The 13,232-nt window shown below is 39.7% G+C and overlaps 1 protein-coding gene across 1 annotated transcript in view; it reads right to left on the bottom strand.

Moving 5' to 3' along the window:
* Positions 1-13,232, bottom strand: part of shank1 (SH3 and multiple ankyrin repeat domains 1) — a 98,222-nt gene that overhangs the window by 32,251 nt on the left and 52,739 nt on the right. Inside the window, exons 4-15 of the mRNA XM_065278244.2 lie at positions 12,491-12,562; positions 12,175-12,283; positions 10,937-11,091; positions 10,664-10,831; positions 9,601-9,717; positions 9,028-9,105; positions 8,563-8,629; positions 7,903-8,072; positions 7,067-7,191; positions 6,758-6,906; positions 6,067-6,180; positions 5,518-5,593 (exon numbers count right to left, since the gene is read on the bottom strand). Of these exons, the coding sequence (XP_065134316.1) occupies positions 5,518-5,593; positions 6,067-6,180; positions 6,758-6,906; positions 7,067-7,191; positions 7,903-8,072; positions 8,563-8,629; positions 9,028-9,105; positions 9,601-9,717; positions 10,664-10,831; positions 10,937-11,091; positions 12,175-12,283; positions 12,491-12,562 (1,400 nt within the window). The remainder of the gene's footprint in view (positions 1-5,517; positions 5,594-6,066; positions 6,181-6,757; positions 6,907-7,066; positions 7,192-7,902; positions 8,073-8,562; positions 8,630-9,027; positions 9,106-9,600; positions 9,718-10,663; positions 10,832-10,936; positions 11,092-12,174; positions 12,284-12,490; positions 12,563-13,232) is intronic.

Below are 13,232 nucleotides of genomic sequence, written 5' to 3' on the forward strand. Positions count from 1 at the left end.
GCAAAATCTCCTGTCAATCCTTGTGGTGATGGCAGGTCAGGATGGCAACAAAGAAATATATTTAAAGCTCACGTAACACATGCTGTTTCTGCATTTCTGATGTTAATCTGGAGTACCTATAGAGTAGTATAACATCCTTTATATCTCCGAAGAGTCTTTAGTTTAATCAGATTTATAAAAGAAAGATTAGCTTTACCGAATATTTACTATAACGTACGAATGAAGGAGGAGTTACTACCGCAGGAGGAGCGAGTACACGTCATGCAACACTATACAACACTGTTTTAACTTATGATTCACTACATGTTCGTGTCATTTATATAATATGTACGCGCTTATTTCCAACATAAGACAGAAGTCTTACTTACCGCGTGGAACTCATGACCCGGTTGGGAAAATCCAGCGCATCAAACACACACGCAAAACTCCGCTGCTACCCCGGATAATAAACTATATCCATTGTTTTCAGAAGGCTGACTTTCTGTTCCTTACATCCAAAAACGCACTTCTTCTTTCCTGCCATTATTGAGTTTTGAAATTAAACAAAGCTGAGTGGCGTGATAAGATGTTTGCAAGTTCTAGCGTCTCCCGCTGATTGACGGGTGGGCGGGGTTTTCCGGGGGGAAGTGCCCATATAAAGAAGTGATACGTAAGAACACCTCTGAAACGTCAGTTGGACCTGTAATCAAAAAAACTTTCAGAAACTTGTACGAACCCTGGTGAAGTGCATTCGGCACAGAAATACTCTGTAACACCCCAACATCTTTTCTGACACTTTGCCTACGTTTAGCATGAGGAAACAACGCTATAACTGTTAATAAATCTGAATGCTTGAAATACCATTGAACCCCCCCTTTAAGCTTTTAGTCCTGACTGGGGAAAGACAGTGATGGAGATGATGAGGCAACAGAGTGGGGGACATAGTGGGATCCTAAAAAGTGTGCTTCCTGAGATATAAGAGGAAAAAGAGAGACAAGGCAATTTCTCAGGTTGACTTTGTCACCAGAAAAAACCCTAACCCACAAAAAAATTATTTATGCAAATACCCCAACAAATGTACTCTGATAAATACACAGATTTAGTTGCAATGCTCAAAACGGCCACACATGTTTAAATCTGCTGTTTTTCCCAAGCCTTATTTGTTTTATGTACCCAATAGCACAATCAGTAAGGTTTAAGAACCCCTCCATCAACACCAAACCAGAAAGGTATTATTTTTATATTGCTATTATATTAGATATCACTGAGCATTATAATTAATATTACAGTAGTACCTTTAACACAAGTACCTTCCTTCCTTCCTTTTGAGTAAGAGATTTTGGGGCCTATTTTAGCAAAATAAGTGCATGGTCTGTAGCGCATGGCACAGGTGCACTTAGGGCATGGCTAAATCCACTTTTGCTAGTTTAAAGGCGGGGTGCATGATCTCTGAAAGCCAATGTTGACAATTGAAATCACCCAAACAAACACGCTCCTACCCTAATAGAATCTGGACCTTCATTTGATAGACCTGACCCACACATACGCAACCCAGGCAACGATGTCAGTTAGTAGACACGCCCCTTACTGCTGATTGGCTACAAGTGTGTTTTAGTAGTCAGCCCGACTCCCTTTTCCAAAGCGTTTTTTCAAGACACATGTTCCAGAAGGATCCTACCTATTCTCTTAATGAGTCATGTTTTTTTTGGACGTAACGTGCCAGTTGCGCTTGCACCATGACGGATTTGCTATTTACATGGCTGAATTTGCAAGAGCAAAGACTGAACGCTTCTTCAGAGAGTAAACCCATTTCATCCATCATTACTGCAAATAGGTCATTCTAATACATGCAATGACTATCCATTATGACATGTAGGCATTATATGTTCACAATAATAATGTTTTACATTGTGATGATTTCATTTTTAATATTTGGCATGTTTGTGTGCTGCTGCACATCCCTGTGTGTGTAACAAGCAAAGTGCATGTGTGTTGTAGGTGCATATAACTAATAAATAAAAATACTGTGCCATTGACTTTAGACCACCGCCTTAACATACCTTGTTTTCAGACCAGCACGCTATTTAATATGGCACTGAAAGTGAACATTATAACTGGATTGGGCCTGGCATTGCATTGCGCCGGGTGAATGATAGGGCCCAAGAGCTTGTTTATCTTTTACAAGTTTTGACAATTCTGGGGCAATCACAGAGAAACTTTCTCCAAAAAAAACCTAACAGCAAATTTATTTATAAATGAAATCCAATTAAGCCGCAATTTCTGTTTTAAAGGTTTAACAAAGCAAAGACAAAATCTTCCAAAGTACCCACTGGAACCTGCTTAAGTGCTCCCTAAGGTATGCAGATCCCTAGTCGGGAATCACTGCTCTAAATTAAAGTGGCAAAAGACCAAAATTCAATAAAGGAATAGGCACGTGAGAGAGCCTTTTCAGAGTTAAAATAGTCTGCGTTATCGGTCTGATAAACATATCTCCAGACCAACTTAAGAAAGGAAAAGCAAACAAGAAAACAAATATCAGCCATCATTCACACCCCATTCCTCAATGTGTATCCTAAACTCGCTCTTCCTCTTTAATGCCCTTCATCGTCTGACCTCCAGATGGAGTCACCACAGGGGGTGGGAGGGTGATGAAGAGAAAATGAAAGAGTGCAGGGGGTGAGCAAAATGGGACGAATTAAAAGAGAGAGAGAGAGAGAGGAGAGAGAGAGGAGAGAGAGAGAGAGAGAGAGAGGAGAGGAGAGAGAGATGAGAGAGAGAGAGAGAGAGAGAGGAGAGAGAGAGAGAGAGAGAGAGAGAGAGAGAGAGTGTAAGGGAGAGCATGATGAGGGGGTGACAAAGCCAAAAATAGAAGAGAGAAATAATAAGCTTAAACCATTATATTAGCTTTGTGTTTGACCAGCAACATTTTGTGTATAAGTAATAAATGTGATTTATAACGTGTAGCTTTATTTAAATAATTTGCTGGGCCTGTTTTGTGTCGTATTAAAGGCTCCTGAGGTGAGATGAGCGTGAGCTCCATCCTGTGACTAGGACAGAATGACATCACATAAGCTTTATGTTTACTGAGAGGTGCTAATGAAAAGAGCTCAGCAGTGTTCATTTAACTAGCAGAGAGAGAGAGAGAAGAGAGAGAGGAGAGAGAGAGAGAGAGAGAGAGAGAGAGAGAGAGAGAGAGAGAGAGGAGAGAGAGAGAGAGAGAGAGAGAGAGAGCCTCACAACACTACCTCTTTTAAAACAAATATTGAATCTGTGCATAGTCTTTAAAATTTAATTCAGTAAATGCCCCCATATAATATACACAATTTGACCTAACCTTGGACAAAGGCTTTTTCAACATCAAGATTTGATGTTAAAAGTTAAAAAGTTAAAATTACTTTTTAACCAATTACGTTCATGCAAGACCGGAGAACACAGGAGAATGTGTTGCGGCCACTGTGATTGGCTGTTGGCCATGCTTCAAACACGCACTCCATCAAGCATTAACGCTGACGCCCCATGTGAATGTATCGTAACAGCACATACGACTGTATGTATTTTAATAATTTTTCATACGACCTGTATTTTAATAAGCATCTTCAAATTTACAATTTGACCTAACCTTGGACAAAGGCTTTTTCAACATCAAGATTTGATGTTAAAAGTGCTAAAAAATAATATGTTAGCAAAACTAGAGAAAGTTGACACTGCAGCTCTAGGGAATAACATTATACATAAAGACCCCCAACAGTCCTTGGTCATAAGAACAAAAAAAATTTTTTAATGATAATTTTTCCAAATGTTCACTCGCTAGTGGCAAATGTGGCTACTGAATTAAAATTTTTGAAACAAATTTACCCTAACGGTACATTCACACGGACCGCTAGCGTTAAAGCTTCTTATTTACTTTGAATGGGTGGCGTCATGCGTTGCCAAACTGAACTGTGGATCCACAGCTAGCCAATTACGTTCATGCAAGACCGGAGAACACAGGAGAATGTGTTGCGGCCACTGTGATTGGCTGTTGGCCATGCTTCAAACACGCCCTCCATCAAGCATTAACGCTGACGCCCAATGTGAATGTATCGTAACAGCACATACGACTGTATGTATTTTAATCATTTTTCATACGACCTGTATTTTAATAAGCATCCTTAAATTTACAGGTCATAAATATTGTCATATATGAAATGAATCACACACTGGTATCTCTGTCTTTCAGCATATCACTCGCTTACACTTACAGCAGTGAGAGAAGCAGCATAGAGAACTCTTCAGATAAACCACAGCAAACAACAGCCATTCAGAAGCAACAAAAAGCTAAATGAAACTCAGTCAAACCCATCAGCAATGTAAATACAGGAAAGAAACTGTACTTTCTAAACAATAAAGCAAATTACTTCACAGTTCCTGACAGATGCAAAAAAGAATCTGTATATGGATAAGAGCATCTGCTGTGTCCAGCTTTTCTAAAAACTTAAAACATTATTCACCGGACTATAAAAACAAAGAGAGAAGGCCCGGGGATTCCTGCTGTAAACACAAGCAAGTCGGATCACCGGCATATGTTGTGTTTCAGATAACTGGTGTGCTGATGTCCAAACTAGCTTGAACGATTAATTCGCAAATCAGATCAATCGCTTACTGAGTCTGAACCCGAACTGACTCAATTCAGTGGATTAAACAAACAGAAATATCCAGAATATCCACTTTAAAATTATTTAAAACAATAAGGGGGCGTCAACACCAAATCGTTTATGCTGGCTTATGTTGCTTACTTGTTTTCAATGGAAGCGCCACACTTTTCAAAAACACAGCAGCTGGCGTTTTATTTCGCACGTTTATTTCATGCCCAGAGTTAACAAATGTTTAACCGTGGTTGAAACGTTCAACTGTTTCACAGTGGATGAGGGGTGGGACAAAATTACAAAAATCAACCGTTGCATTGTTCAACGACTGATAAACAAAGCAGAAGTATCATAGCAACCAAAGCGCTTAGCTGAAAACACGCTAGCAAGCGCCCACAGCCGCTATCTGCCTGCCGTTTTTTTGGCTTGCCCCCCAAGACTACCTTGGTAAACCAGATTCACCAGAGGATACTGGGCCATCAACATTCTTTAGCAAAATTTGTAAGGCTGGTCCCTTTAACCAAGGATATCACAGAGTGAATTTATTATAGTAGTTTTTTGGTCTAGAGGCCTAATTTTGGTATTATTTTAAAGAAGACACTTTAAAGTTTTTATGGAAGTGTTTGGAGGAGAATTTTTTTTTAGCAGTTTAAATTGATTGTAATAAATAAAAATAATAAAAGATAGTATTATTTTATACATAAAATTATATATATAAAAAAAGTTTGTGTTGGTTTGCTGTGAGGTTGGTGCATACTCTTGTCACAATTAATAAATTACAGTCACTGCATTATTATTACTACTAAAAGGTTTTTAAATATGAACCCTTAGACCTTTCTAAACCCTGTCCAGGAATCTGCCCCTATTGAACAACTCAACCAAACTTTTACATAAATAGTGAAACTGATCTTACCTTGGCGCATCAAAGCTGTCGTATGATCCAACGGTGTAATGCCGGAATAGTCGCTTTGCTCGCTCACTGCGGCTCTCTAAAACATGCACACACAGATCATCATAAGGTTGTGTGTATTTGTGAGAATGCGTAACTACAGCATAACAGAAAAACAGTGCGACCTAAAGTTTTCTGCTTTGACACAGTTCGGTAGCCCAAACCGTACCCTGCATGAAATAACACAGTCTCTCTCGCACATCAATACTTCTGTAGACTATTAATAGTGTTCATGGCTGCTCTCTCTTGCTGATGTTGACATCAGTGTTCCTAGAGCTCAAGTTAAAGAGGGTTTTTGGGTCAAGGTTTCGGTTTGATACCCAAGGAACAGTCAAACTAATAAAATATATACCTTGAATGCATAGTAAGTCACTGGCTGGTTTGCCAAATGCATTTAAGTAACCTGTATTAGTGCTGTATAAACTACCGCTGGAATATTTAAAATGGCAACTTAACACAACCATCTTTAACATTATTGTTGACACACAGCTAAAACAGTAAAATGAGTCTCACCCGAACGACTGTCCAGGCTGCGAAGTGCCACCTCTTCCACACAGTCAGAGGGGAACCAGCCGGTGCGCCCTCGAACCGTCCCCTCCCAGTAGCCCCCTTCACCTACACTCAGCACTGAGAGAAACAAGAGAGAAACAACAGATAGGTGTGTGCGTGTGTTTGTGAACATGTACAGACGCAAACACACACTACTGTGTACATCAGAAGTGCCATGCCCTCTCAAGTTTTTTAAGTGAACTTTTAAAAAAAGCAATGAGATGTCTCTTCCATCTCATGACATTCCTGACATACACTCACAATCTGCAAACACGGAAACACTGTAATGCACGCACATTAAAATCATAGTTTTAAGGGCATGCAAAATCATCATTGTTAATACTTTATGATAATACTCATCATTGTGGCACATGCATATGTGCAAGCTACAGTGACAGATCTAAACATGTACGGTACTCTTTCGATTACACACATGCAGTTCGATACTTCTCGCAAACAGACATATACTGACATACCAACACATATCACCAGAATACATACACAGACAACGTTTATCCACACCTGTGAAAAACATACAGAAACAAACAAACATTTAAAGGCACTCTGTCAACGTGGACGAAAGCTAGACAGATATTCACACACACACACACACGCACACACACACACACAGATATACGCATACACACACATTCACCTTTGACTTTGTCTCCCTTGTTGAAGCTGATCTCACGGTCCCCCTGGGCAGAGTGCGCGCGGGTTGCTACAAATATGCGCCCAGGTACGGCGCTGTAGAGACGCCGTCGCTGCCCACTCGCTGTGCCCTGACTACTGACGGAGCCAGCCCTGTATAAGATACATGGGCACAAAAAATTCATTTATGCACATCTATTACTGGCTCAGATCGTTTGTGCTGATCGGATCTGAATATAAATGATAATTTAGGCATAACGTTTACTGAACGTCGAGCTGTAACCATGTCGTTTCTATTCCCTCTTCTCCTCACCCTTGTCTTCCACGTGTTTGTCGGCTCCGTTCTTCTCTGTCTCCTGTTCGGCCCCTGGACGGAGAGCGGGTTCGGGCTCCACGAGGACTGCTGGAGCTGCGCAATGTGCCGCCATGCTTCAGGCCCTAACAGATACCCACATGTTCATAAATATTGTAAGCAATGCTGTAAAAGTGATTTTATGATACCACCTGTGGGTAAGTGGCAAACCAACAGTGGTAAAAAGTGCTGTAGAGCAAAGCGGTGAAGGTTTAGTCAGCATGACCCAGTTAGTCTGTTGATAGACTACACCATACACCATTAACGGATATTTTCCCCTTTTTTCTGGCACCAGTCAGTCAACTGCTATTGAGATTAAAGGGGTCTTATAATGCGATTTCATGTGTTTTTCAATGTTTTTTTTCTTTGTAGTGTTAAAAGCTGTTCATGTATATAGAACTAAAAGTCTCAAAGATTAAAGTCTAAGATTAAAGTTTAAAGTCTTAAACCAAAAGAGCTATTTTTCTGTAGTATTGTTGCCGCTGCCATCACGTCGTAGAGCTGATATTCCAAATATGGCAAGAGGCGTAACATTTCTGTCACATGCTTGAGGTTTTTGGACAATCACAATGCACTGGATAGCTGGCCAATCAGAGCACAACGTGCTCTTCAGTATGGTGAGCTTTGTAAAAATCAACACGCTATAGAAAGGCGGGGCTTAGAGGAGCAACAATAATGTACATCAAATATACAAAATAATGTCCCTTATCATCATATCATATGACCCTTTTAATATGAATGCTAATGAATATATCTTTTTCAGCTATTAAACCTCATATTATGCATTAATTGATTACCTGCACAGAGACAATGTTTGATCCGGCAGCATTGGGAAAGGCAATCCAGTCTGGCACGTTCATGCTGTTGTCACTGTTGGCCCGCAGGAAGGGGTGAGGATGGGGCAATCCAAGCGTGCGCCCACTCTCTCTCCTCTGGGGGGCATACTTTGGAGACTCCAGGAAGGGAACTGACATTAAATTAAGAGAAAAAGAGTAAGAGATAGATAGGTAGATAGATAGATAGAGCGAGAGCAAAAGAAAGCAAGAGAGAGAGAGAGAGAGAGAGAGAGAGAGAGAGAGAGAGAGAGAGAGCGAGACAGAGAGAGAGCGAGACAGAGAGAGAGAGAGAGAGAGAGAGAGATTTACATATTGTATGTAGTATTGTATGTACCTTTTGTCCCACAGTGCCCTGCTGCGAAGTGGACTTTCTATATGAAGATCACTTTTAGAATTGTGCAGCTAGGGGTGCTTTTTCGGCACACTTTAATACAGAAAGTGTTGTTTACTATGGCTTATACAAACCCCTTATTTGTATGACTCAGGCATGCCTGTGTTTGCTGACAGTGCAGGACATTTCAACTGAACGAGTTATCGAGTGAAGTGCACTTCTACAGATATCCCCTCGGTGCAGGAAGCAATGATCACCGCATAGGAACCATGTGAATCAGAAATCCTTACCTATGTCGGATTCACGATGGTTCTTAATGATTTCTCCCAGCTCAAAATGGCCAGACATCACAGCCACCTAAAAATGCACACACATTTATTATTTATATCAGTCAATGACGCAGTTATGCAAATCTTGAGAACACAGTATAAAACACACACTCACACCAATAACCATCTATTCATACTAATCATAAGCACACATGCTCACAGTCACAGCTGGTTCTGCAGAAATGGGGAAGGTTATGTTAAAATATTTTGTCTCACCGCGGCTTCACTTCACCTGAGATTTATAATGCATACCAAAATATTCATTCACAAAAACACACCACAAAACAAATACGCCACACTTAAAATACTGACAGAGGGTTGCCGGGAGATTGGGTTTCTTTAATTGCTTGTTTTAACCTGTTAATCAAATGCAGCGTGTTGAAAAACAAACACAATGCAACCTACGACCTCGAAACTAATAATTACCTGGAAGGGAGTCTGCCCGCTGTTATTCTTTGTGTCCTTATTGGCTCCTCGATACAGCAGAATGCGGGCACAGCTCTCCTAAATTGTGGTATCAGACAATAATGGCCTCAAGACTTTGAAGACATCTGATGCTGGCCATAAAATGTACAGTAACAGGCATCACTCATAAAAGTTTAGCACCTGAGTAAACACAGTTCTGTATCCACAATATTCAGTAATGTTACAAATGTTTGAACGATGGATGCTGTATACCCCCCACCCCCCCAAAAAAACTACCGGTATAAAACGACCATAAGGACATCATAAAGGTTTACCGGATAGTCTAGTACCAAACCAGCATAAAAATGTATGTAAATGTAAGCTAAGCAGTGTAAGTGCAGGGTATACACAGGTAAATACTTCTTTATTAGATTGCATGGGGTATACCCCCTTCTACTTTAAAAAACTGGTGTATAAATTAAAAGTACACCCACTTCTCCAGGCACCACTACACCACTGTGTGTTTTCCACTGATAATCCACTAAGGAATTTTATTGCTTGGCCTGATGTTTGTGTCTGGACTGGCAGCTATACCTTGTTATATAAAGCACATATGTGCAGGGCAGTGTTTCCTGAGGCATTCTGGGAAGAGGAGTCGGCACCATAAAAAAGCAGGTGCTCTAAGTGTTGCGAGTTTCCATTTTGACAGGCCTGTAAATGGAGGAATAGAAACAGCAGGAAGGAAAGGAAATACAGGATGGAAAAAGAACAGATAGGGCCGTTCAGATAGGATTAGAGAATGAACGGATGGGGAAAAGATAAAGGAAGAAATAGTTGTGTGACATGAGGAAGGGAAAAGAGGAAGAGAAGAATAGATTTTATACTTTGTCAGAAAAGATAGCTTTGCTAATTAACACCAGAGTGAATGTGTGAGTGAAAGAAAGGGAATGAAAGACTTAAAATAGATATGGAGGTGCACAGAGACAAAGACACAGTAAAGTAATAGATTATTAGAGGCATTGATACATACTCAAAAAATAACACACAGACCCAGTGTGATGAAGATGCAGAGATGAATGGTGTTTCCCATCAGCCCTGAGAGACATAGTGAGGGGATTGAGAGGATGATGAGTCAAGAAAGAGAGAGAGAGAGAGTAGAAGAGAAAGAGAGAGATAGAGATAAACATAAACTGTATGACATATGACATGAAAGGGTGATTTACAGTGATAAAAACATTGTGTATTTATATGTTATTGCATTAATAATAATGCAAACTTTACAATTGTGTGCATCCAGCAGGATTTAAAAATGCTCTCCAATTAACATCTTGTATCCTTTAATAGCAGCAAATAAAATCTAACCTTTTATTTAAAGATGTTAACAAGTCCCTTATAATTAGCGACTTCAAAACAGTACAAAATCAAAAAAAAAATTTTTTTCATTTTCTGAATATTTCTTTTTTCTGGACATTTGGGTCTGTTAAGGAATGTTAAATGTGTGAAGTGTCCAACATTTTTGTATTTTCAATATGAACACACTACTTTGGTAAACTATAAAGTGTACAATAGTGCATAAGTGTGCGATTTGGAATGCACCTTTAATGTTTAAACATTGATGTCTATGCCAAACCCACTTTTTGCTGGTGTCTCTTTGTACCTGATGGGTCTCGTCCCAGCCGTTTTCATCACGGAGTCCCAGCTTGGCTCTGTGGTACAGTAGGGTTTCGCAGCAGGAGGTGTCACCTCCAATCAGCACAGTGTGGTAAAGCGGAGTCAGTCCACGACTGTCCTTATAATCAGGAGATGCGCCCAAAGACAAGAGTGTCTAAAAAATAAAGGAAAAGCGATGCTTTGATTTAAATCCAAAAACAGAATTTAATCTCAATTTTGAGTGCCAAGTTCCAGAAGCAGAGATTTGTGTCTGTTTTACCAGTAGTGCGGTGTGCCCGTGTGCTCTGACGGCCTTGTGCAGAGGTGTCAAGCCATCTTTTGCCCTGAAGTCAATGTGAGCCCCCCCCATCACAAGAACCCTGATGGCCTCACCTCCAGCCACCTCTGTCTGTACTGCCAAAGTGAGTGGGGTCTCTGTCATACACACAAACAATTATCATTATTCACGTCAGGTAAATGCATAATTACAAACACTGTGGAAATACTTTATTCATTCACCCATGTCAATATATATTTTACATTGTATAATTATGCCTTTAAGAAAATGGGTAAAATTCATAATATGGTGGTATGCACTTAAAGGACTAGTTTTTACCCACCCTCATGTCCTTTCAAACCCTTACGGTGTTACTTTAAAATCTTAAAGCATTACCAATTTGGCTTCAGATACCTTGGAACATAACACAAGTTTATGGATTTTCATTAATGGACAGACATAGTCACAATGAAACTGTTCTGCTGCTCTGTTTGGAGGACTTTGTGTTCATGGGTTTGGAACGACACAAAAGGTAAAATAATGACAGAAGTTTTGTTTCATCTTCGTGCTCCGCTTAGTGGTAACAAGTGGAGCAGCAGTTCTCACTCCCTGTTAGCAATGTCTGCTTTGAGAAGTGACTGTCAGCCTGGCAAGCACAACATTAGATCTGTGTGTGACAACTCGGATGACACAAACTGTGAATAACACTCAAGGTAGCCGTCTTGGATGTCACACTCCAGCGCTAATATTACTCTGCATTGTCATCTGGTTGATAACAAGACTTTCGCAGCATGTCTGGCCATGTCTACAGCTCCCAAAATGCTGAAAGAACATCTTGCAAATGCTGAAAATGTAAATTATTATGACATGAAGATGGCTGCTCAATTACAAACTATAAAAGTATTCAGAGGTTGGCACACATTGAACTGAACTAAGCTAATGGTTTTATTTATTTAATCAGACTTTTTGTTTGTTTGTTTGTTTGTTTAGGAAGTAGCCAGACAGACTAACATTAACCTTTCGTGCATTGCATAATTTAAACTCCAGATCACTGTCCATGTGTGATGAATCTTGTAAACATTCATTGAATATTCACATAATCCCATCTCCATATGCATGTACCATGTGTGTGGGACAGTTTATGCTCTGTTGGCGGTTATTAATTATTCATATCACTAATGGGCACCATGCAGTTCATTAAGTCGTCAGAAGTAAACAAAACGGCGTGTCAGACACCTCACCTCCTGTATCAGCGTCATGGTAGTTAGGGTCAAGCCCTTTGTCCAGAAGTTTGGCTACCTTTTCCACTGCACTAGCTTGGATGTAATCCATACATTTCTTTAGACTAGCCTGTGGGGTAAGGCAGATAAGACACACTCATAGCATTTGCCAATTTACTTGATGGTCACAGTTAGACATACAATATAAACGCTAATGCACAGGCACGCATCATAAGGTTGCCTGCATAAGCTTTCACACACATACAAAGACATTAAATGATAACTTCATATTTCTGTTTCTCCATCAAGAATATTAGATTTTTATAGTGAAGCCTACCTTTGTGTGCAGTTTGGCCAGCTGTTTCTCATCTAGATTTGTCTGTTTGTACACCCTGGTTTTATAGCGGAACTGTGTAAAAGAAAAAAAGAAAACACTTAAGCTCCACTGAAAAAATGTTGCCTACAAAAATGAAGTGATCCATTAAGTATCTCCATTGAGTAATTGTTCAAGAGGAATAAGAAAACAATTAAATTTGTTAAAACATTCATACTAACTATTGGTAAAATATTGGTAAAATAACTAATGTTAGATTAACTAAAGATGCACAGTGGATAATTAGCACTGAAAATGTGTGGTCTAGTTATTTTGCGACTGACCTTATAAGATATGGATTTCTAGGAGTTTCCCTTTCAGATGCAAAATTTATGGGAGGAGTTTATTTAAATGATTCACACAACATGATTTACTAATGTTTGCGCGTGTGTTATTTCTGGTATTTGCAGCATTATATAAATCATTCTATGCGTAGATGGTTGCAATTGTTGCTGATAGGAGAAGCACTGCATTGATCATAAAGCGTGCGGTACAAGGCAGATGTTTTTTTTACACGCATCAGTTTATTTGAAATGCCAGAGGAACACAGCGTATTATTCAAAAATATTGTTTGCCAAGCCATGTTATTTTTTTATTTGGTGGAGGAAAAGGGGTCACTAGGAAAAGTCACACAATACCAGGTGTTTCAAAACTTCTTGTAAACCTTCATTTTTAGCTACAGTAGGATTTCACACCCTGAATTTTC

This window comes from Paramisgurnus dabryanus, chromosome 3 (assembly GCF_030506205.2).
Source record: "Paramisgurnus dabryanus chromosome 3, PD_genome_1.1, whole genome shotgun sequence".
NCBI classification, from domain to species: Eukaryota; Metazoa; Chordata; class Actinopteri; order Cypriniformes; family Cobitidae; genus Paramisgurnus; species Paramisgurnus dabryanus.